The sequence below is a fragment of the Haemaphysalis longicornis genome, unplaced genomic scaffold (genome assembly GCF_048455015.1).
Source record: "Haemaphysalis longicornis isolate Haplotype H1 unplaced genomic scaffold, Haemaphysalis longicornis Haplotype H1 scaffold_7, whole genome shotgun sequence".
Taxonomy (NCBI): Eukaryota; Metazoa; Arthropoda; class Arachnida; order Ixodida; family Ixodidae; genus Haemaphysalis; species Haemaphysalis longicornis.
The window spans coordinates 148,559,245-148,581,015 of NW_027526422.1; the positions used below are offsets into that span (position 1 = coordinate 148,559,245).

The 21,771-nt window shown below is 48.8% G+C and overlaps 1 protein-coding gene across 1 annotated transcript; it reads right to left on the bottom strand.

Annotated features, from left to right (window-relative positions):
• Positions 1-1,527: 1,527 nt before the first annotated feature.
• LOC144147121 (uncharacterized) lies at positions 1,528-6,711 on the bottom strand. Its single transcript, XM_077679194.1, has one exon. It carries the CDS (start codon positions 5,868-5,870, stop codon positions 3,033-3,035), a length of 2,838 nt encoding a protein of 945 aa, XP_077535320.1. The 5' UTR covers positions 5,871-6,711; the 3' UTR covers positions 1,528-3,032.
• Between the last annotated feature and the right edge of the window lie 15,060 nt (positions 6,712-21,771).

Below are 21,771 nucleotides of genomic sequence, written 5' to 3' on the forward strand. Positions count from 1 at the left end.
ATTGCGACGAGCCGATAGGGCTAACTGCGGAAATTGGGCCAGTTAAGCGTCCCCCCCCTTCCCCCATAAGCTTCACAACGGGGCTGTTCAGTTGCCAGCCTTTGTGCGCGACCGCAAATAGAAGCGCGTTCTCTCTGTCGCAACCACGTCGTTTGGAGTCAACCAGCCGTGTCGTGATTATAGGGTCGAGAGCCTCTCCGCCTCGTTAAGCTCGCCACCGGAAAGGAAAGGTGGTTTGCCATTGATGGGAGTGTGGCCCATTTGCTGCGATCCTCACACCTTCGTGCGCTCGGCTCCATGGGAGCACTTCCGTTTTCCTGGGCGTCGAATTCTCACCGCTCGAACGGTTGTGGCTGGAGTGCCTGACCGCGTGCAGACGTTGCGGCGAACGTCGCGCTTCAGTGACGTGGCAAGAAGATGCTTTCCGCTGGTGCGACAGTTTTCTTTCCGTTTTCACTGATCGCTAGAACTTTCGCGTTTGACGAGCTCTTGCGATATCGCAGCTTCGCCCCTTTTGTTATGTGTTTTGTTTTCGTAATCTTTATATTGTTAGTGAAATCCTTTGCTCCCAGAGTTCTATGTTCCTGGACTTCCTCGAGTGGCAATCAACTCGTCACATTCCTGCAAATAGAAAAGGACTTTTTTTTTTCTTTACACCATCACCTCTCCTCCCCCTCCTCACAATTTTAATGCCTCCTTTTTCGGCCTTTCTCCGGCATCCTCTTTTATATCCATCCACACTGTGCACTTCGAGTCTGCTTCGCATAGGCTTTCGACGGGCGCAGTAACAAAGAGAAACGGAATTTGGTTTGTATCCTGCCGCCGGGGGCTGCTTTCTTCTTGAATAATGTTATGGATGGTCCCAGTGCATTTGGGGTGTGGGTTATTACAGTGGTACAATGGAACTTTTTAACCACATTAGAGCCTGTCATCCATGCCTTTCAGCTAGAAGGGAGCTGTGTGGCAGAAACCGATCGCCGATCTGAAGGTGGATGGTGTGGCCGTATGTGTCCAGAGGGCGTCTTGGTAGTCTCGGGCCGCGTTGTGAACATTTTCACGCGCCTGGAATCCTGTACCATTAGTGTTAGATGCGGTTTTTGTATCCTTGTTACACTTGTTGGAAAAGAACAGCGTCATGACGGGTGAACTTCATGGGTTATGGTAGGGTTCTTCGAGTCTGGGCCCAGGGATGAGAACAAAGCCTGAAGTATGGCAATGTACTTTGGCATTACTATGGGGCAAATTTCATGGTTCTAAGGACGCTCAGAGCACTAAATCTCATCTTCTCATCTCCTTTGCACCGATGGAGCGGAGGCAGAAAACGGCTTTAAAAACAGTATTTTGTTTTTAATTATTTTTTTCTATTAAACACTTACTCACTCACAGCAGCACGTGTTTCGCGGAATACACTTTCGAAACTGCGCCTTATATTTCAAACCTACCTTTTTTGTGTTACTCCATCTTCGATCCGACGAAACCTTCTGGGTACACTTGGTGCACCAGTACATCACATTGAGCAAGGTGTCGCTCACTTGATTCTTTTATTCGACCCACAGTGATATAGGTATAGACTTTATGTGTAGAAGACTAGGACTTCGCCGACGGCGGCGGGGTCAAAGAGTTCGGTAAGGTACTTTCCGCGTGCATGTCCACTGCACTTTGCGGAGTAGACACCACACTTTGACGAGCCGTAGCGGCTGGCACAGGAGCGTTCCCGCGGAGTGGTCTCGTGGCAGCACCACGATGTCTCGTCGAAGGGAAGCCGACCTTGTTTTCGCTGCAGCTGCGCCAGACGCCTTGAGAGGACGGGGACGAGGCGTCGAGGGGCATGCATCGGAACATTCACCGCTAGCTGTCACGCAGCCAACTAACTGGGCGTGGTCATTTGGCGGACAAGGTTTCAAGAGTGGTCAAGTATTTCTGAAGTCGCTCACCTCAAAGCTTAGCGGGAACGCAGTGCCAAGTCGTTTCGGTTTCTCCAGCAGAAAACTTTCATGCATCGATTTTAGCTAGCATAAAACTGGTGCTTGTTCGAAAGATGAAAGCTCGTTGTGACTTCAGAACGTGCAATGCTGTGACGTAATTGCCGTGGTGAGAAACTCCACGTTCGAATAATTTCAACGAAGTTAAAGTGGCATTGGGGAGGTTGCAACTGCAAAGAGATTGGATCGAAGAGCAAACTAAACGGAAATATGGGATGCCATTAGAACTAGAGGTCGGGAAGCAAAATACACATTCGCCGTAAAGCTCGTGGACACGAACGGCACTACTGTGGATCGTAAAGACATCAGGGAAACAGTTCTGGAAATTTAATTTTCCAGAGATGAATTCTTTACCTCTGCAAAAATCATGAAGCTGCACACGCATCGCTAATTTCTGGCAATGAATTGTTTAGCTAATGCCGAAGAGAAAAAAAGTTGCATGATATCTGTACATGATAAGAGGGGCTTATGTACGCGTAACTACTGCCGCATGTTTCGAACGCCACAGACATCGCATTCCAGTTTTGCGCAATGGAAGCTGATGACGTTTGGTCTCGCTCATTGCTTTCTGCTTAGCAAGCTTGCGCGGCTTGCTAGCTCTAAGCTCTACTCATGCGTTAAGCGTGCTGTAGAATGCACCTTTGTTATGTCAATTACTGCAGGGGTAGTATTTTTTCGCATTTCATGTGCTCTTCAATGAAGTTAGGAGCATTACGATTTCTAAAATATTATTTTGCTATTTTATCCACTGGGAACTGCGCTATAAGCCAAGGGATTTACATTATACGTCAACAATCTAAACCGAAATAATTTTTTTCTTGCCTATTTTGGAGTGATCCCGTAGCTACCTAAGAATGTGAGCCAAGACCGCTGCGGTTTCTGATAAGGACCAAAGCCAAGCACCCTCACGCAGCCACGCAACCTCTATAGCAGCAAGCATGTCTGTTCTGGTGAGCATTAAAACCTCGGCCACTCATTGTGCGACCCAAGGCGACCCTGAGAAGACGCACACATGTCCCGTCACAGCAAAATTCACGCACGCACATTTTTTTACGGAATGTATCCGAGCTCAGAGTGAAGGTTCGTGTTCGACCAACGCTTAAAGCCATCCTTCGTGAGTCCATGCTCCACACGTATCGTGGTCACGTCACCGGTGACACGACGTGGCTGCGACTGATGAGCACCGAGTTCGGAGTCCGACTTGCGTCGGGGTCGCCTAGGCGCTCCAGACAACTCAACAGTCCTCTCTTCTTCCTCCAAGATCGAGTCGGACACGTCACTGCCACCTGCACCTCTACTCTCGCCGTTGCCAGCGTTGCGACCCTTCTTCCGTCGTCGCCGAGGTCTCTGAGGAGCATTTCCTGACGCACCGGCGTTACTGCTCTTGGAAGGAAATGCGGAGCGGAGGTCGTGGAAGCTCCAGGACAATCGTCGCCGTCGCTTTCTCTTGGGCCGCACGTTTCCGTCCGGGCTGAGGCACACTTCGTCCTGGGACTCCGCATCTGGGTCATGAACAGTTGTGGTCGTCGCCACGTCCTTTCCACTGCGCCGCGTCCGCATTCGGCTGAACAGTTTGCCGGTCTTGAGCCTGGCCTTAGAGAGCGACGTCTTAAGATTGGTCAAGAAACTAGGCTTGCTCTTCCTCTTGCTCAGCTGTGGTTGCTGTTCCCAGCGTATCGCCTTTGTGGTCCGTGCTGGCCTCGGCACTGGCTGCAGCGTCGTGGTCGTGACTCGCGAAGAACCGGAGCAATTGCTGAGCGAGGCCCAGTCACGGACGTGACCGTGCTTGTTGAAACTGATCACACCCGGCGTCATGACGCCTCGACTAATCCCGTCGCACTGCACCACGTCGATGACTACTTTCCCGTCGGGTGGACCGTCGCCGTGTAGTGACGCTGTTGTCGACGTGTAGGCGTTCTTCATAACTTTGCCGTTTACTTCCAAGTCGGGCTGCCTCTGCTGATCATCATGTGGCCTAAGGCTGCTGAAATTGTGGTGTTGCTGCCGAGAATGATGGACCCGTTCGTGGTGGTGGTGATGTACCTGGGCTCTTGTCACGTGCTCGTGGCCACCCTCGGAACGGCCTTTGATGCGTCCTTCTGTCGTGAAAGAGTGAACAGCCGATCCGCGCCTCATCCAGTGTACGTCCGAGTCGTACTCGCTGCTCAGGTTTATCGTCTCCGAGATGGTCATCTGACCACGACTCTGACAGCGGCCTTCCGCAACTAGCGTTCGCCTGCCGGAGCTGCACTCGGAGCACGCCGAGGAGAAGTCGCACGAGCAGCAGCAGTCCGAGTCACAGCAGTCGTCGTCCTTCGTCATCGTCCCGGCCTCTCGCGTCTGGCAGCATGAATCCGAGTGGTATCCCGAGAGCGAACTGTCCGACGCCCCGCCTGGAGGGATAATCGTCGTGCCAGATGTGGCGGTACTTGTTTCACGAGGTTTCACCTGCTCGGGTGTGATCACGGGCTCCTTAACGGGAATCCTTGCAGTGTCCTTCAGGAAGTAGGTGTACGACGCGACGTTGGTCTTTTGTGTCATGGACGTTGTGGGTGCGACATTTTGACCAAAGTAGTAGGTCGACTGAGGTGGTTTTGGAGGTGGTGGGGGTGGTGTGGGAGGACTAGGAGCTGGAACGTCTTCGTGAGTGAGGTCCTCCTTGGATGCCTTAGCGCTCTTGGATTTTGAAGAGAAGTATCCCGTGTCGTTAGTCGGCGTCTGTGCTGACGACGATGACGTCTCGTCAAACGATTGGTTCCCAGGACCAACGCAGCCATTTGTAGCGGGTACAACATTCTGGAAAATGAGGCCATCTTTGTGGCTGGTCGTTTGCAGCACGACGTCTTTAACGATTGTGTCTTCCGTGGTCACAGTCACGTTGCCAGCGGAAGAATACGACAGCTCAGACGTGACCGGCCTCGGAAGAGCTGAACCGGCGTACTTTTTTGACAGGTCTCGGTATTTATAAGAGTTGGACTTGCGGCGCACTCTACGTTTCCGGTCCTCGCTCGCTGATGACTTGGACTCTGTGTCCGTGCGACGCGAAACTCTCTTGGAAGACCGCCTTGGTGACTTGAACTTCCTGTCAACGACCTCCTGATAATATCCACTCGCCGACGCAGTAACCGACGACTGGGGCTCGTCGATGGAAGAGGTGAGCTTACGGCTGCTCGGGTTGCGCGCCGTGTAGGAAGACGCTGTTATAGAAGTCAGGTCACTGTAATCGTCCGGTCTCTTCATGCCAACCACCGGCACAGGAGTAGGGCGTGGCCTGTCTAACACCACGACCGTGTCCCGAGCTTCACTCAACGAAGAGCATATTAGTAGCGCGTCTTCGGCTGAGGCGCAGATGAAGCCGTGACACTCCCACGTCGACGGCGCGGCGACCTGCCGGAACAAGCAAGCAAACACTGGTGGATGCGCGAGTCCGACAAGAAAGCGGCGCTTTGCCGACAGTGCCAGGTACCAGGAGCGGTCGACCACGTCCTCGGAGCACGCCAGCGGCACAAACGCAGCGCCGATGGAGCGGCGTTTCGCGAGCCGTGCGCTGAATCGCATTGCGGCCCAGAGCACGATGTTCGCCGCAGGTGTAATGACGCGGGTGACAGCCGTGACGGCGTGGCCAGTCTCTGGGTCCTCGAGGGCCTCGGCGACCACGAGGCCATAGTGGGAGACGTCCAGGCGCTGCGTGAGCGCGAGCGGGTGCACGGACCTCTGGCTTTCGCCCTTGCGCCTGGCAGCGCTGTACAGGTCGAGCAGCGGCTGTTGCAGAGCCTTGAGCCCGCGCTGCTTCGCCTTGGACTGGAAACGGGTACAGCCCAGGTAGCGCACGAAGAAACTCCGGCTCGAGTCTTCCACTGACACCACTTCCTCGCGTCGCTTGAACATTATTCCGTCGGGGAGTACACCTTCGTGTCACGTTTAATCCGTTCGTTTCAAGAGCAATCCGTGAAGATCGTCGCTCCAGATCACAGCAGCACACTCCAGCACATCACACATCACACCTCACTGAATAATCCAGATCGAATCGCCTGACGGCGACCACCTGCAAGTCAGTCCGGAGTCCACGCCTCTTCCAGCGGCGATAATCCTCGTGTTCAGGGCGACGTTTCAAGTCGCCATTGCGTCGAAGCAAGGTCCAGGAAGAGCGCGCGGTCTCCTTCCCGAGTGGGCAGGTGCCAACGTCGGATGCGCGGCGGCGGCGGCGGGCCTGGTAGCCGACGCCGCGCGGTCATCGTTGTCGCGTCTCGTTTCGCGTCGTCGCGCACTCGCGGCGAAAGGGGGGCTCGCACGGACGGCGGCCGCGGGCGCTGTGGCAGCGACCGTGGGAAGCGCGTTTTCGCCGCGGCAGCGGCCAGCGCGAAGGAAGCAGCGCGCTCTTTCTCGGCCGAGAGGAACTGGATTTCTCAGGGCCGGCGCTCTCTCCGCTCTCGCCGCCGTCGGCCGGGGTGAAAGTGGTCCGCCCGCTAGGCGGCAGGCCTCGGTTCCTGCGACGGCGACGATGACTGTACTCTTTCCGTAACGGCCACGGGACCACCCACGGGCCGCGCCTTCGGCCGTGCGCATGCAGAATGCAGAATCGGCGCTGAGGACCACCTTTCAAGTATACCGCCTGTCAAGGCCCGCTGGAGAGGGACGTAACCGTGGCGAACCGATCCGGCGGCGTTTGTGCCGGCCCGTTTCCTCAGTCCTCGGAACTGCGTCGAACGGGACGGATCAAGTTGCCGCAACACATAACGGGACTCCCATTCATAGACGCCGATGCGAGAGCCGCTGCAACTTTCGGGCCCTTCCTTCCTTCCGATCGCCCCCCGCTCTTGACCGCCCTGTCAATCAAAAGGCCACGCCGCCTTCCGAGCTGGCGGTCATTCCTTGTCGTATTCCGACGGATTCCGCTCTTTGGAAGGTCATCCACCCAGCCTTTGAAACGTACAGCGGTTCACAATCTGAATACTGGTGTGTGTTGTCTTGATAATTCTTTGCATACCGGTGTCTGCTGGAACGGCTACAAGACCGGTTTCGATAAGTGCTGCTTTAAATTCCGAATTCTAGGTCTAACAAGAAGGGAGGCGCTCGAAATCAAAACAAGCTTTGTATCACTTCCGCGTTCCTGAGGTCGGCTCCATTTGTTACCACCCGCCACTTTACAAAGATAAATTTGCGCACGCTTGACCTGATGTTAGTCGTGTGCAATGCTACTCCGTGACGATTTGGCGATTTCCCAATTTTATTCTTTCCATACGTTCAAAAATGCTGTCTAAAGCTCCGTTAAGGTCACTTTAGATCTTTTCTGTAAAAGTTATATTAAAGCACCAAGCGATGTTGCTTTTACAAGCCCGATACTGCTATTTGTGCCCAGTATCTTCCCATGCGAGAACGCAAGAACCTTTTTTTCTTTTTTTCACACACGCACCCTGATCACTCACTGCCTTTGGCATATTTAAGATTAGGTGCCTCGGTTTAATTCGGCACGAGGAACATGCAGTAGTCGTGATGCTCCCAATATTAACTTTCTTCCTCGGGCCGCGGGGACAAACTGTGATGCCGCAGAACTTCCCGGTCCTGTTGTCAGGAAGTTTAAGCCCGCGCGTCACAGCCAGTAAGGAAAGCACGCGGCGGTCAAGGTATGAGCACGTTCGTTAAAAGAGCGCCTTCAGGGATGCAACGCTTCTGTCTTGGCCAGCGCACTGGCGTCCAAGAAAGTCGCATGCACCAGTATTATATCTGCTTGATCTTTCAGCGAGTAAAGGGAAAACGCATAACGAAACGTGGGCGGCAAATATAGGTGAAAACGCGGCGTTCTTCGTGCATTAACGGTGCCTTGAGCAGTGTTGACCCTGCGTCTATTTGCAAACCCCGAACGAAGACAGCGGGAAAAACTAGCTTGTGAGGTCTGCATACAATGTGTCGTGTTTATTTTTTGCTCGACAGTATTATTTTCCGCACACACTGGATCATGACCTGCTCCAAATAAGCATGTTCAAGGTGTACGCTACCACTGCACGTAAAAGATCTTTTTCCCGTTTGGCTCCATATTAAACACTGGCCTTCACCTATAATTCTCTCTCTCTCTCTCTCTCTCTCTCTCTGTGCCTCTCTTTAGCTAGCCTGACCGTATCGACTAAACCTTTTTCCTGGAGTTCAGCTTCCTAGATCCAGGGAACTTGCCGATTTGCGGTTTTAAGTTGTAAAACTGGCGGTGAAACTTTACTTCTGGCCCCCGCAGCAGAATTTGCCGTACTCTTTCCATCGCGTGACTTTAAATCATTGTATATGAAGAACGCGGCATTGTCGAGCTTGGCCTATACGCAAACATTCGACCAGCGCCAGACTTCAACCGGCTATTTTTATGCACGTTTGTCCACGGCTTTTTTCTTGGCTCGACGACACCTGAAACGTGCGCTGAAAGCACTTGCGAAAATTACGACTTTTAGCTTTTCCTGCGGTGTTTTTCCAACTCTTTAAGTGCCGGTAAAATAGAGGGCACGATTGCGGGATTCCGCCATAAACTCAGTTGCATGAGAATGCAGCGAGCATTGGGAAGCGAAACAAAATACATAATAGCGACCTTGCGTTCAAGCGATGAAGTGAGAGATTCCAGCGGAAAAGGCCCAGCGGACTGCGAGCCATCGCGAATGGGATGGACGCCAGCCGAGATAACGTCCGGCTTGGAAGCGAAAACCTGTGCGGCGGTTAAGCGTGCCTGCGCACGCAGTGTTGAGCTTCTCTGAGGCAACCTCGAAAGAAAAGAAATATCTCTAAAAAAAACGGAGAAAAAAAGTGAAGTAAAAACGAAGAGAGGAACAAGAGAAGAAGCTATGCCGCTCGCTTAGAATCCCAAACGAAGCTAAGCGACGTCCTCACCGGTTCAGTACACGTTCGGATTTTTAAGTGGCGACAGTACTTGCACGGCAACTACTGGTATTCGATGGGGCTTGTCGAAAGATCGAGCTGCGGATGGTGAAACCGTGCAAATGCCACGTGCCTCAAGGCGCTGTGAAAGCCGTTGCATTTGTGTTAACAAAATTTCCTTTAACTGGGTATCTGCCACGCATTTTTAAAGTGCAGAAGCATTAGCTAACATCATATGTCGAAGATCCCATGGCGTCTCTGGCATGCAGACAGCGAGCAAAATGGACAGCGGTTGAATATATAAAGAACAAGTGAAAAAGTGCTTGGATTGACACCATATTTCTGAGAAAAGCTTCTGCAAACCATGTTACGTAATTGGACTAAAATATTAAGCACATGCACGTTTGGTGGGGACACAAACGAAAGCCCCGTGGAACGCGAGAGCAGCACGTATCTTTGGCACAACCGCAGTGCAGACACTCGAGCTGACTGAAGGTGTACATAGTGATTGCGTCGCCGTCTTCGGCTTCAAAAGGGGTGTTCTAGACGTGTTCTAGTTTGAGCTTGATAATTACGTAAGCAACAAGGCAAGTAGCAAAGCTTGGCGATGTGGTCTCGGTTACGAGTCATAATAATCAAGAGGAGGAGAAAGTAAGCAAAGGGAAAAAAAAGATGATAATAATGAAAGGACATGTTATGCTTTGGCCACGAATGCTTTCACGGTCGATACATCGGAATATTTGCTCGGTATCCTGGTAAGGGTTTAGCTCACAAGACCTGCTTGTGGAAATTCTTCTGTTCAGGCGAATGGGGCCAACGTCGCTCTTTAAATGTCAATATTGGAAACCTACCCAATGAGACATGTGAGGCAGTGTGCATAATAAAAATTCAGGCTGCCCTTGTTATTTTCGACATCACGTACAAAGGGGTTTCCAGGTTTTGTCCTAACGAATACACGGCCATCACCTTGTCATGGAACCCAACCGTCTGTCTGCTTCTTCTGAGCTGGAAACAGCATTGCACGGTCAGTACAGTAGACAAAATATGCCAGGTTGCAATGTTTTAAAGCCTGTGCTAGGTGCAGCATAATTGGTGATCTTATTTCGGAAATTCAGGCAACAGGCTCCAACTGGAAACAATAGTGCCGGCTTGGACACCAGCAAACCTTCAACTCTCCAGTCTTTGATTTCGCCAGGTAAACAGCTGTGTAGGAACTCCAAAGTAGTCTAGTAAGCGAAAGAACCTTGAGGCAGCATTGCTACGCTTAGACAATCGCCCTCTGTCCGAAAAAAAATATTTTGGGCATGTGGGCCGACAACAGGAAACAAAGCCTACCCGTTAAAACCCTGCTTATATTTCGTGGTGACTCGTCTCTAAATTCTCGGCTCTAGGTTGCGACAGAATTTAAGAGACTGCGAAATACTGTATCAATGGTTTTTTTTAATGGGCGACAATCATGTGCATAAAAGTGGTCTGTAAAGATCTGTTTCAGTGCCCCTTTGTATGCGTGACGTTTATTGGTTTACTGCTTGTTCATAGTTCATTTCTCGATTTCATTTGCGTTTCCCATACGTCCCGTATTCATTCCTTCCTCTTTTTATCCTCAGCACCATACCCCTGGTGGGAAGTAGCAGGCCCACGATCACTTTCTGAAGCCGACCTCTTCTTCTCAATAAACATTTACTCCTCCCTCCCCCCCCCCCTCTCTCTATCCCCTCAACTCTTTCCGGTGTGTCTTGGCCTCATACGAGCACTGTCAGTATGAACTGGACCACATGGTGGTCAAGCGATTCTACGAAACCTTACTTGGCAGACTTGCGCTAGAAAAAGAAGGGGTGAAAAAAAAAAAAAAAAAAAAAAACTAACGAACGCTCAAACCGCGGCGAAAGCGGCTCTCTACAGGCTTGCGTTGCCCGGCCCCGTTTCATTAGCGCACCTTGGTAACGCTAGAGCAGAAGTCGTTAGTTGGTCCGGCCTGTTTTGCGTACAGAGACGTGTGCGTAAATGCACACGCCGGCCAACGCCGCATGCGAAACACGTATGCACGTAGGCGTTTGTGTAGATATATATGGGTTCGGGCCACTGATTAACGGTACACGAACGCGTCCGCCGACCTTGCGGGCGATTTCTCAAGTAGAGCGGGCGCAACATTCGAAACAGCTTCTCATTGTTTAAACAAGCTTGCGCGGTATACAAAAACGAAGGGTGGAATTCACGAAACGCAGCAAATGAGGGACATATGGGTCACGATATGGTTGGGCCACTGAAAGAAAGTGTTGCGTGAAATGAAGGCGGCGGTAATTCGAGAAGAAAAACCTGCCAAGTTGCGCGCTAATTTGTGTTTAAGAGGCACGTAAAAATGGCGGATGGACCTACGAATGATTGATCTTGGCTTGGATAGATTGTCTGCCGTGCCTATACGGTGGAGAATCGTGACTCCTGACGGAAGCCAGCGGCGATATTGGAAAGATACAGCGTTTGAAGAGGTAGGTGCCGGCCCCTGCGTGCTATTCTCCTGTAAGGAAATCAGCACCTCATCAGAGATTTTGCCAGCACTTCTAATTAAGATTTACGAATGCAAGGTGAGGAGATACTGTGACGACCTTTTGAGCAGCGAATAACTGTAGGCTGGGCTCTCGGTAAATAACATCTTCGCCATGTCTTAACGCTTTTTTTTGTTCCCTCTGCCAGGAAACACTTCTTACAGCATGCTGATGTCGGCGACGCCGAAGGAGCTCGAGGGTTTCTAAAATTCTATGCAATAGTTGTGGCGGAGGATCGAAGCTTATGATAAACAACTCCTGCAGCCTGCTGGTCCCTCGTAAAGTGGTCAATTCGCTTATACGCTACATATTTTTACACGCTTCTGGGCTGGTATTGTCTTAGAGGAACTGTATGCTTCCCGGTGGACTAATTAACTAGGCCAATGATTCTCAAACAGCTGTCCGGGGACCCCAGGCAGACCGTGAGAGCCTTTGAGGACTCCGCGAAGCCTACCTCAAAACGTTTCCCCTCGCAATTCTTTTCTCTATTGTGCCAGCACTTGCTTGCAATGCGAAAAAATGGCTTCGCCGCACTGCATGTACCTTACGTTTCTCCGTACAGCACATATTTTAACGTCTGCTTTTGCACAACACGCGCGGTATGAGAAGGAAAAAAAACAGACACAGAAAAGGCAGCATATAGGTGTTTATAAAACTTTTAGATTCAAAAGCACATTGTTGAACATTATAACGCGCATCGTCATTAACATCAAGCACAAAAAGCGAGGCTTGAATAATTGTGTGGGCGATGTGGGCGACAAATTGTAAGATGCGAATCGTTTGACATTAAGACACCGATCAACATAAGCTTCATCGGGGGGTCCCCCATCCCTTTCGCAAGCCCTAATAGGGTCCCGGGGGCAGTCATGGCTGAGAACCTATGCACAAGGCGGTACGCGCTTCCGGAATTATGTTTCAAGAGCGTTTGAGGCACTGTTCAAATATGGCCGGCTAAAGTAGAACTCGCTGTTATAGACCAGTGACTGTTCGGCTGTGCGAGTTCGATCTCCGCGGAAGGGACAGGCAGCTGCTGCTTCTGTGCCTTCGATTTCTAGTGTTGCTCATGCGCATTGCTTTTGATGATTGATCGCACCTGTAAAGATGTGTCTTCTAAGCGGTGTGCGTAGGCTCTTGTAGGTTGGTATGCTGTTCTGATTTTTCTTCTTCTGTCATTCATTTCGTTGTTCATTTGTCCTGGGATGGGCGCAACGGTAATTGGGTTGTGGTCTTTCTGGCTGATTGGATTTTCTTCTCCTGGAGAATACTAGATAGAGGCGAATATGATGAGCCGTATGATGTCTTGTCCCGGTGTTGTGCTTCGTAAACTGTTCATTTGACTGTGTTTGTGTGCTGCCATGATACTGTGGCGTGTTACGCAATGTTCAGTGTTATGGATTTGCTTGTTGGATGTGCTAATAGGGGCTACCATGGCGAGGTTGGTGGATCGTAGTTTTGGAGCAGCTAGGCAAATGGTCCAACATCTCGCGGTACACCCCTCATCAAGATCCTCCCAACGTAATCATCCTCACGAGCGAGAAAGTCCTAGGGCACAAAACGACCTCAGATAAATACGCACTGTCGCTGCATCTGGACCGCAGAAGCAATCCTTGTTAACCACCAATATATACAACCTGCCGATGCAAGAAGTTAAAGCCACTGAACAATAAATTCGACCATAAAATAGCAAGACAACACGAATACTTATAGGGGACCGCAACACGTCCCAAGTCAGCATGCAGGGAGTGACGCTATCGAAAAACGCTTCAGACCGCCATTAGAGAGACAGAGAGAGAGAGAGAGAGAGAGAGAGAGAGAGAGAGAGCTAGAGAGAGAGAGAGATAGAGAGAGAGAGAGAGAGAGACAGAGAGAGAGACAGAGACACAGACACAGACACAGAGAATGCTCTTTAATGTGAACTGGTGAGGTCGCCGTTACGTATTACATAGTGACCTTCGGAAACCGACGCTGCAAGGGAATTCGGTGGAAATACATACATTACCGGACCTCTGGTGTGCTATAGCAGGACAGCGTGATGACTCCGAAGTTGAAAAAACCCATTTCAACTTTGGAAAAACCTTGTAAGGACGTGTGATGATGTGCAAGGAAAGTTCTTCGGGTTTGTAGTACTGTCGCGCAAGATGCAGAGGTAGTATGTCGTCGTCGTCGTCGTCGTCGTCGTCGTCGTCGTCATCATCATCATCAACAACAACAACATCAACATTATGATCAACAACATCAGCCTTTCTACGCGCACTGCAGGGCATAGGCCTATCCCATTGATCTCCAAAAACCCCAGTCCTGTGCTAACTGCGACCAATTTATCCCCGCAAACTTCTTCATCTCATATGCCCATCTAACTCTCTGCCGCCCTCTGCCACGCTTGCCTGTTCTAGAGATCCACTCTGTTACCCTTAATGGCCAACGGTTATCTTTCCTTTGAATTGCATGCCCGGCCCACTTCCATTCATTCTTAATTTCTACTAATATGTCTTTAACACGCGTTTGTTCCCTGACACACTCCACTCTCTTCTTTCCCTTTAATGTTACACCTATCTTCTTCCATTCCATTGCTCGCTGAGTCGTCCTCAATTTATGTTGAAGCCTCTTAGTAAGCCTTCAAGTTTCCGCCCCGTAGGTGAGTACCCGAAAGATGCAGCTATCATACACTTTCTTCTTTAGGAACAATAGTAGGCTGCCATTCATTATCTGAGAATGTCTGCCCGATGCACTCCACTCCATTCTTATCGTTCTAATTATCTCTTCCTTGATAAGTAACTCGCGGGAGGAATTGCAAAACATGCTTTGCTTAACGCACAGCGCAAACAGAGTAGAACCGTGGGCGTGAAAATTAATATACAGAAAACTAAACTAATGCTCAATAAACTCTGGAGAGCACAGCAGTTTCAGACAGGTGACGAGGCAGTGGAAGTGGTAACAGATGTACTGAATTGGTAATTCGTAGTTTGTGATATAAATGAGTAACTGCATAAACTTGCTGCTTTGCTTTAGATACACGGATGGGACTTTTCTACAGTAGGTAATAAATGTCTCAATAGTGTGTTGAATGTAACACGCACTAATAGTGCACTTTTAGGTAGAGCCCTGATGAAGCACGCTAGCTATGTTAGCTGTAAGTAAACCTTGTTGCTTTTCTCTCCACGTATTCTTCGTAGTGGTAGTTTTCGCACAACGGTCCCTCACGACTGCAGGACATTTTCAGTATCGGTTGCACCAAGATTTATTACACTAGTATTCTCATTTCTGGCATTAAAGTTTCACCTATATATTAATATACAGTATTATCTCGTAAACTCTCAGCCATAAAATCCGCGAATTACCTGGACATAAGCAGAGGTTCACGTTCAGCGAAATTCTGGATATTTGTACCAGGTCAGTGAAATAAGGACTACTGCTGGTATGAACTGCTCGAATGCAGGGAGGCACTTTCGCAATAAACGCAAATAATTACAAGGAAACACAAATTTCCGTTGTAGTAGTATAAATAACTTCCGCACACGTTATCACTTCGATAGTTTTTTGGCCCGTGAAATAAGAAATTGCCGCAGTGGCGGGATTTTCAATTTGCCATTCACGACCACGTCCGGCGCGTAGTGGCAGCTAAGCTTTCACACTGCGAGCTTATCAGCTGCCTGTCGCGGGTTTTGCCTTGTATCCTGTCTTTCAACATTCCGAGGTATCCGTGGTTTGCCCAAAAAAAAACGTTTAGAGATAAAGGCGGGCAGATACATGGCACCTATGGGAGGTAACTGCAGGGCGAGAAAAATTTTCGGCTTAACTGATATTTTGAGATATGAGAGTTCGAATGAAGGTTTACTGTATATATTGGCTTCCGAGTTGCTTTTTCGTAGTCACTTTTTTAGTAAACAGGCAAACAGTTGCGATATTAACTTCGTAATGGCGCCGCGCACTCCGGGTAGGCGTTTGTTTCTGCGGCTGCACCGTTCCTTTTCTGTTACAAATATCTTGTAAACGCAGGTTGCATATGCTTTTTCATTTGCTGCAGCTGTAGGGACCTCGTAGCACAATACGAAGCAACGACGTGTAGGAGGACCTTGCAGGGGTGGAGTGTGTAGGCCGCTGGCGACCGTGTATTCTGCCCCTGTTGCAAGGTCGGTAAATGAAACGATGTAAATGTTATCCATGGGCAGGCACACTATTGTCACGCCGTTGATACGTGGCTATGCATATTCATGCAGGAACTTTAATGTAGTGCCCTTTATGCCTTTCAGAAGGTGATTGGGGACGCAGATTACTGTATAGAACTGTGGACAAATAAATAGTGAACATGTAATGGTTACAACGCCCAAATTAGGCGATTTCTTTACGCCCATGGGTTTATTACCGCATGGATCAGTAACAAGAATTAACAAGCCCAATGACACTTCCCCCCAAAATCAAAGCCCATCTCTTAAGATGAAGAAGACTCAAAAGCGAAACTGCTGCGACCGCGTCGGGAGGGCACAATCAGGTAAACGTCGGCTTCATAACTCCAGGGGCACAAGTTCGATTCTGACCACGGGAAGCGTTTTTTTTTTGTCTTTCAAGGCGCTCGAAGCGACTTCGCGTATCATGATCATAATCGTTTTGAGAAATGTTCTGTGTGAAGTTGGCTTTCCAGTAGCGCCTTTTATTGAGACGAATGACGTTATCAGTGAGGCATAGAGAGCTTCGCTTTAAAACAGACCACGTTTCAAACAAATGTACATATTTCACCTCCACAGACTTCTGCCACATGCCCTCCTTGATCTGGCTCGTATATATTGCGCCCGAGCTATGGAAGGCTGAGCCCAAGCACCGCTTTCTCGGTCGAATGTGCGCATTCGGCTTGCCCAACTTCATCCAGGAGACAAACGTATAGAATAAATGATTTAAGGACATTCCGAAGAATTATGGAGCGAAAGAAAAATTTCAAGTGCCGAGCCATCTACACGAAGGTTGATAACTCAGTGAAGTTGCTTAGGTTTTGTTACATCAGATACATTCATATACGGGACAAAAAATTCGCGGCCATTCCGCCCTGCGAGTGCGGTTAGCCAGCGGAGCTTAATATTCATTGTCGCATAGTGACGACAGTCACAACGGCTTTGCTGCCACTGTATTGTACACTGGTCAGAATATTCGCAAATGCAGACGCATTCTTGGGTGATGCCAAGTCGATGCTCGTACGTGGCTGTGTGGTCGGTTGGAGCGAATGGCTGTGGCATCGCATGCGAAATGTCTTCAAATGTCTTCAGCCTATTTTCTATGACGAAGCTTCTGCACTAAAATAACCCTGTACGTCAACAGGGTAGTGTCATTGGAACCTAAATATGGGTGGGATGCCATTGGAATACCTAAAGCATAGAGTTTTATACGAATATATGAGGCGTTTTTTTTTTCGAAATAAGCCGGATCCATCTAACACGAATTTGAGAAATAAGCGGAAGTTTGTTACCGCACCTTAGTTCAACGCTGTAAAAGCGTTGTTTTACATACGATGTGTTTTATAAGCCAGCTAAGGAACTTTACAGCGGCAAGTAATTAAAAATTAGGCCGTGAATTTGGGAAATATTGGGGGGATAAGTTTGGATTGGGCTCAAATTGAATGAAACACTCAAGTTGACGCGGCATTCTTATGAAAACTTCATTTAAATTGACTTTCAAGCATGGTGCGATTGAGTTTTGGTGGAAACATTAAATAATGCAATAGGTCATCAAGAACAGTAGAACTATACATGGAGAGACGGTGAGTCCTCTTGGCACCATTCGCAGCGCTTTTTGAATTCCTTCCTAGGATAATTTTCTTGGCCACGCCTCAAGGCACTCATGAAGTAAGCAAGCTCTTTATTGTGTGCAATAAATTTTTAAAACGCTCCAGAAGAAGGCTGCTCATATATGCATCTTAACCTTAATAACGTGGCTCGTACCATGATAGGGGAAATATTTTTCAGGGCTTCTAAGCGGCGGCTATATAGTTAAGTACTATAAAGGTGAATATGGGAGTAAAAAATAAATATAACCAGAGTTATTTTGTAGAGACAGGTAATACGAAAGGAAATCATTCTTTCACATCTCTCTTTAATTTCGTTTACTTCTTCCATTTTGCTTCTCCCTTTACTTGTTCTGCCGTCTGAATTCATAATAAGCCAGCTGCGAAAAGCAAGAAAAAAACTTCCGAAAACCCCCACGAACCAGTGTGAACAGTAGAGCTAATTGCAAATCACCATTGGGAAAATGGATTTCTCCTCATTCGATACGTGAAACAGCTGGATCTGGCTCATTTTTGATACAAACTACGATCTGCGTACACGTTTTCAGGGCGTTATTTCAACTATTTTCTGGCCGCCCCGTTTTTAAATGAAAGTTGGCAAGCTTTGTTTTTTTGTCAGGGCAGTTTTATCCCACTTAGTTTCGGTTTCTGGATCTGGCCCATTTAAAAAAAAAAAAAAAAAAAAACGCCTCTATGATACACGGAAATCTGGCGCCACCTTCTAGGTAAGCCCCGCTTTATCGAGCGTTCCGTCATATACCAGGCAGGCACTTTCCACTTGTTCTTGGCATGGCTCATGAACAGGCTGAAAAGTTGGCTCTGTCTGCAAAAAAGCAACAATATCGCTGAAAAAGATAATTCAAATTTGTGTTGTTATTACATATTTGCAGCTCCAAAAAGATTGATTTCTCAGTGATTATATAGAAACTTCATGCACGATGAACAAGAAATATATGTTACTCTTTTTTTTGATGATATGGGGTTCGAGCAAGAAAGGAGCCATAAAGCTAGCTAAGCTAGGTGAGCGAGGAACGTCGCCACTGGAATGGTGCCGCTCACGGCGGCCCGCAATTGCAGCGCCAGATTTCCCCCCAGTATATATTAATATAAATTCTATAACCTAAACCCTGTAAGCGCCCTGAATGGTAAAAAATTAAGGTCCATTTGATCTCCTCAGCAGAAGCTTCACTTCCGCCCCGCGTTGCCCAAGGGCTTCGTCGTGTCATGGCTAGGCACGACTTGCTCCTCCGCGATCCGTTTCCGCCTTAACTCCATCGGGTGGCCGGTATCTGTTTGCTTGTTCGGATTACGCAATCCGACGCTGCTCGTTCGCGTTCGCTAATGCCGACTTTACTTTTTGTGGTAGCACCTTTTATTACCCAAGCCCATACATGACCGTATAGCTTCATCTAATAGCGAGGCGGTCGGCAAACTGAGTGGGAAAAAAAAGGATACCTGCACCTATACAAACCCCAAGTGTTCGTGAAATGTTATTTGTGAAAGCTACCGTGTCAAGAAACGCTGTGAGCGTTATTGTGGATGCTAAGAGAGTGACACCTGCACTCGCAGACCCTCTTGTGAAAAAATAAAAAAAACTAACGCTGTTTATACACATTACTCGCAAGAGGCTGCATGAGGACAATTTTTATACGCGATCGCAGTCTCTGGCGTAACAAAAATAACAAAAAGCGTTACCCAAGAAAAGAAGCATAAGTCGCGGGCTGATTCTCGAGGCTGCATGCTTAGTGCTTTCGAATAAAAAAGAAAAGCGTCGCTTTTGCGCATATCTTAGTGACTTCAGCACATCTAACCGCTCTCGCGAAAAAGAAAAAAAAAAGGTAGTCGAGAAATATTTTAGCCGGCAATTTTGTATTCAATTACAGGAAGAAGTGATTCGATTACAAAGTTACAGGAAAAGGTAATTAGATTACAAGGATGGGTAATAATCGAAGGAGGTAATTGAAGCATTACAAAATTACATTAAAATGTGACCGATTACAAGTAATCTATTGGTTTTAGCTAGTTATAAATAAGTCTGTTGTATGCCTTATTTCAAAGGTAAAACTGCCCGTTTGTACGGTATGACGCAACGGAATTCCTCAAATGATCTTCAGCGTAATAGAGGGCGTGGTCCAAGTCCCGCTCTTCGTGAAGGACCCAAAAATAATTTTTACTCTACAACTGGTGCACTGAGTGCAGGCTCGACAGTGTACGACCATGCACCTGTAAAAAAATACGGCTCTAATGTCGGGTCCCCTGTTGTTCACCGCGCGAACAGCAGAATAGGACGACGATAGCGCCTGTGACGATAGGAAGCGGCCATAAACTCGTCTGGAGTGGATTGGGTAAAACAGTCACCGTGATTCTTTCCCGCATAATACTAGCACGCTATTATTATGCTCTGACAAAAACTCCAGTAAGGCTTGACACACTCAAACACCTAGCTTTGCAATCCGCACTCCTTTTCATTCTTGTCAAAGAGCTGGGCTCACTTCTCCATCACGTAAGACCAATTATCTTCTTTAATCTACCGGCTTCCTTGATGGCACGACACTAAGTTACTAACAGCAAGCACAAACGACACACTTCATGAACGGCACGAAACGCCATTTTATCGCAGCCTTATAGCAATGGCAACGCCTCCGGCGCTTTTTTAGGCTGGTGCAGTAAATTAAGGAGCATAGTGTCCGTGTCTTCAAGGCCAGCAAACGATATTTTTCATTTTGGAAGGGTGAACAGTTCTCGCCATACCAGTGCACGCGTGTGCTGCGACGGCGACCAGTGGCCGCGGCGCAAAAGGGAAAGGGCGCGTCCTCCATCACTTCTCCAAAATGACCCCGGCTGCCTGGAAGACAAAGGCATTGTCGGGTTCCTTAAGGGATTGATTAGAACTCTCTCCCCCTTCTCACGGGCCGTATGCCAGCTGTCGTGCGGGCCGCGCGGCCTTACCTCGCTAACCCAGCCTAACCAGAGTGGCGGCGGCGCTCTGAATGCCGCGGCGCGCGGGGCATTACCGTTTGCGTAAGGCCGGCTGGCCGACTTTGCGCCGACAACAAAGGGAAAGCGGAAGAGGGGGGAAACAATACACAGCGATCAGCGTCGGGGGTCGTCAAGCGTTCGTAGCGTGCACGCGCTGAGTACTCGAGCCATATTCAGCGCGATCTCGCTAACACCACCCGCGAGGTGGGCTGGGCTGCAGAGCACAAGGTCGCGGGCTCAGCGATTGCCGGCAACAGTTCCGACGGAGGCAAACTACGGCAGGGGTTTGTACGAGTGCATAGCTGCGAACTGTGAATGTGATAATGAACGGTGAGGCGACACCTTTGCCGGCACAAATCAAAGCGCAAACACCACCGAGGCAGCAACTGTGAAAGGGTCCACGGCTCATGTATATCTGCAGCGTTGCGTGCCGGTTCTGACCGAGGCCAGCAAAGGTTGTCCGGCAGCGGGTAACACGGCACAAACGCCTCAGGGTCTGTGCACGAGAAAATGGGGAATCACAAGAGAGGCAAAGGCAACTCCTAATTGGTTCCTCGCTCATAGAAAAGCATAGGCCACAAAAGTTTTACTCGATGGGAGAAAGAACTACGCTGAATAAGTAACAGCTACTTGCAATATAAGGTAGCATTCGTCACTAGCCTCACACGGAATTTAATGCACCCATTTTAAGATAGGTCATGCGATGTTGTATAAAAATATTGTTACGTGGCGGCAGGACAGAGATGAAACGAACTATGGGAGATGCGGAAGGCGAACAATCAATTTACATTATTTACAAGCGGTGAACACCCAGCCCGCTCAGGCTGCCCACCAGTCACTCCTTCGTCGCCGTCCTTGCCCCCGTTGTTGTGGATGGTGGGCTATGGCACCATGGGGCATTGTGCGCTATGTCCCGTGACAATATTGTGGTGTCAATGCAGAACATGCTCCTAGACAGTCATTATAGGCGGGGTGTTGCTACTGGGTGCTAACTGGTGTTCTCCGAGGAAGAGCTGTGAGGGTACGGCCCACTTCTTATTCACTTGCGAGGGTGAAAAAAGGTGGCAGTACAGAACGCTAAAAAATGGTGTCGGAAAAGTTATTGGACACTTTTTAAACGACGATAGGAATTGGGAAACGTCAGGAAATATAGTGACGGCGATTCCTATCTGGCCCCAAGTATGGCATAGAAAAATTAAACATTAACGGATTAGTTGTCACTAATCCCGAAGATATTGCCAATGAACTAAATTCTACCTTCCATGGCTCATTCACCGATCCCCTTTCTGTCGCTTCCATAAGTACCTCGTCGTCTCATTGTGCCACCATGCCTGACCTGGGGTTCAGTCGTGAGGGAATTTTTGATCTTTTATTGAAAATTAAAACTAAAAAAGCATCTGGTCCTGATGACATACCAAATGCCTTTTTGCACCGGTACGCGGAGGTTATTTCTGAGTATCTCTACATCATCGTTAATGCATCTCTTGATGAAGCCTCCCTACCGATAGACTGGCTGTTGGCAAAGATTATACCTGTATTCAAGGCCGGGGATAAGCTGTCTCCTACTAATTACAGACCAATCTCTCTGATCAGCACATGCTGCAAACTAATGGAACACGTTATCACTAGTCATATATCTAACTAT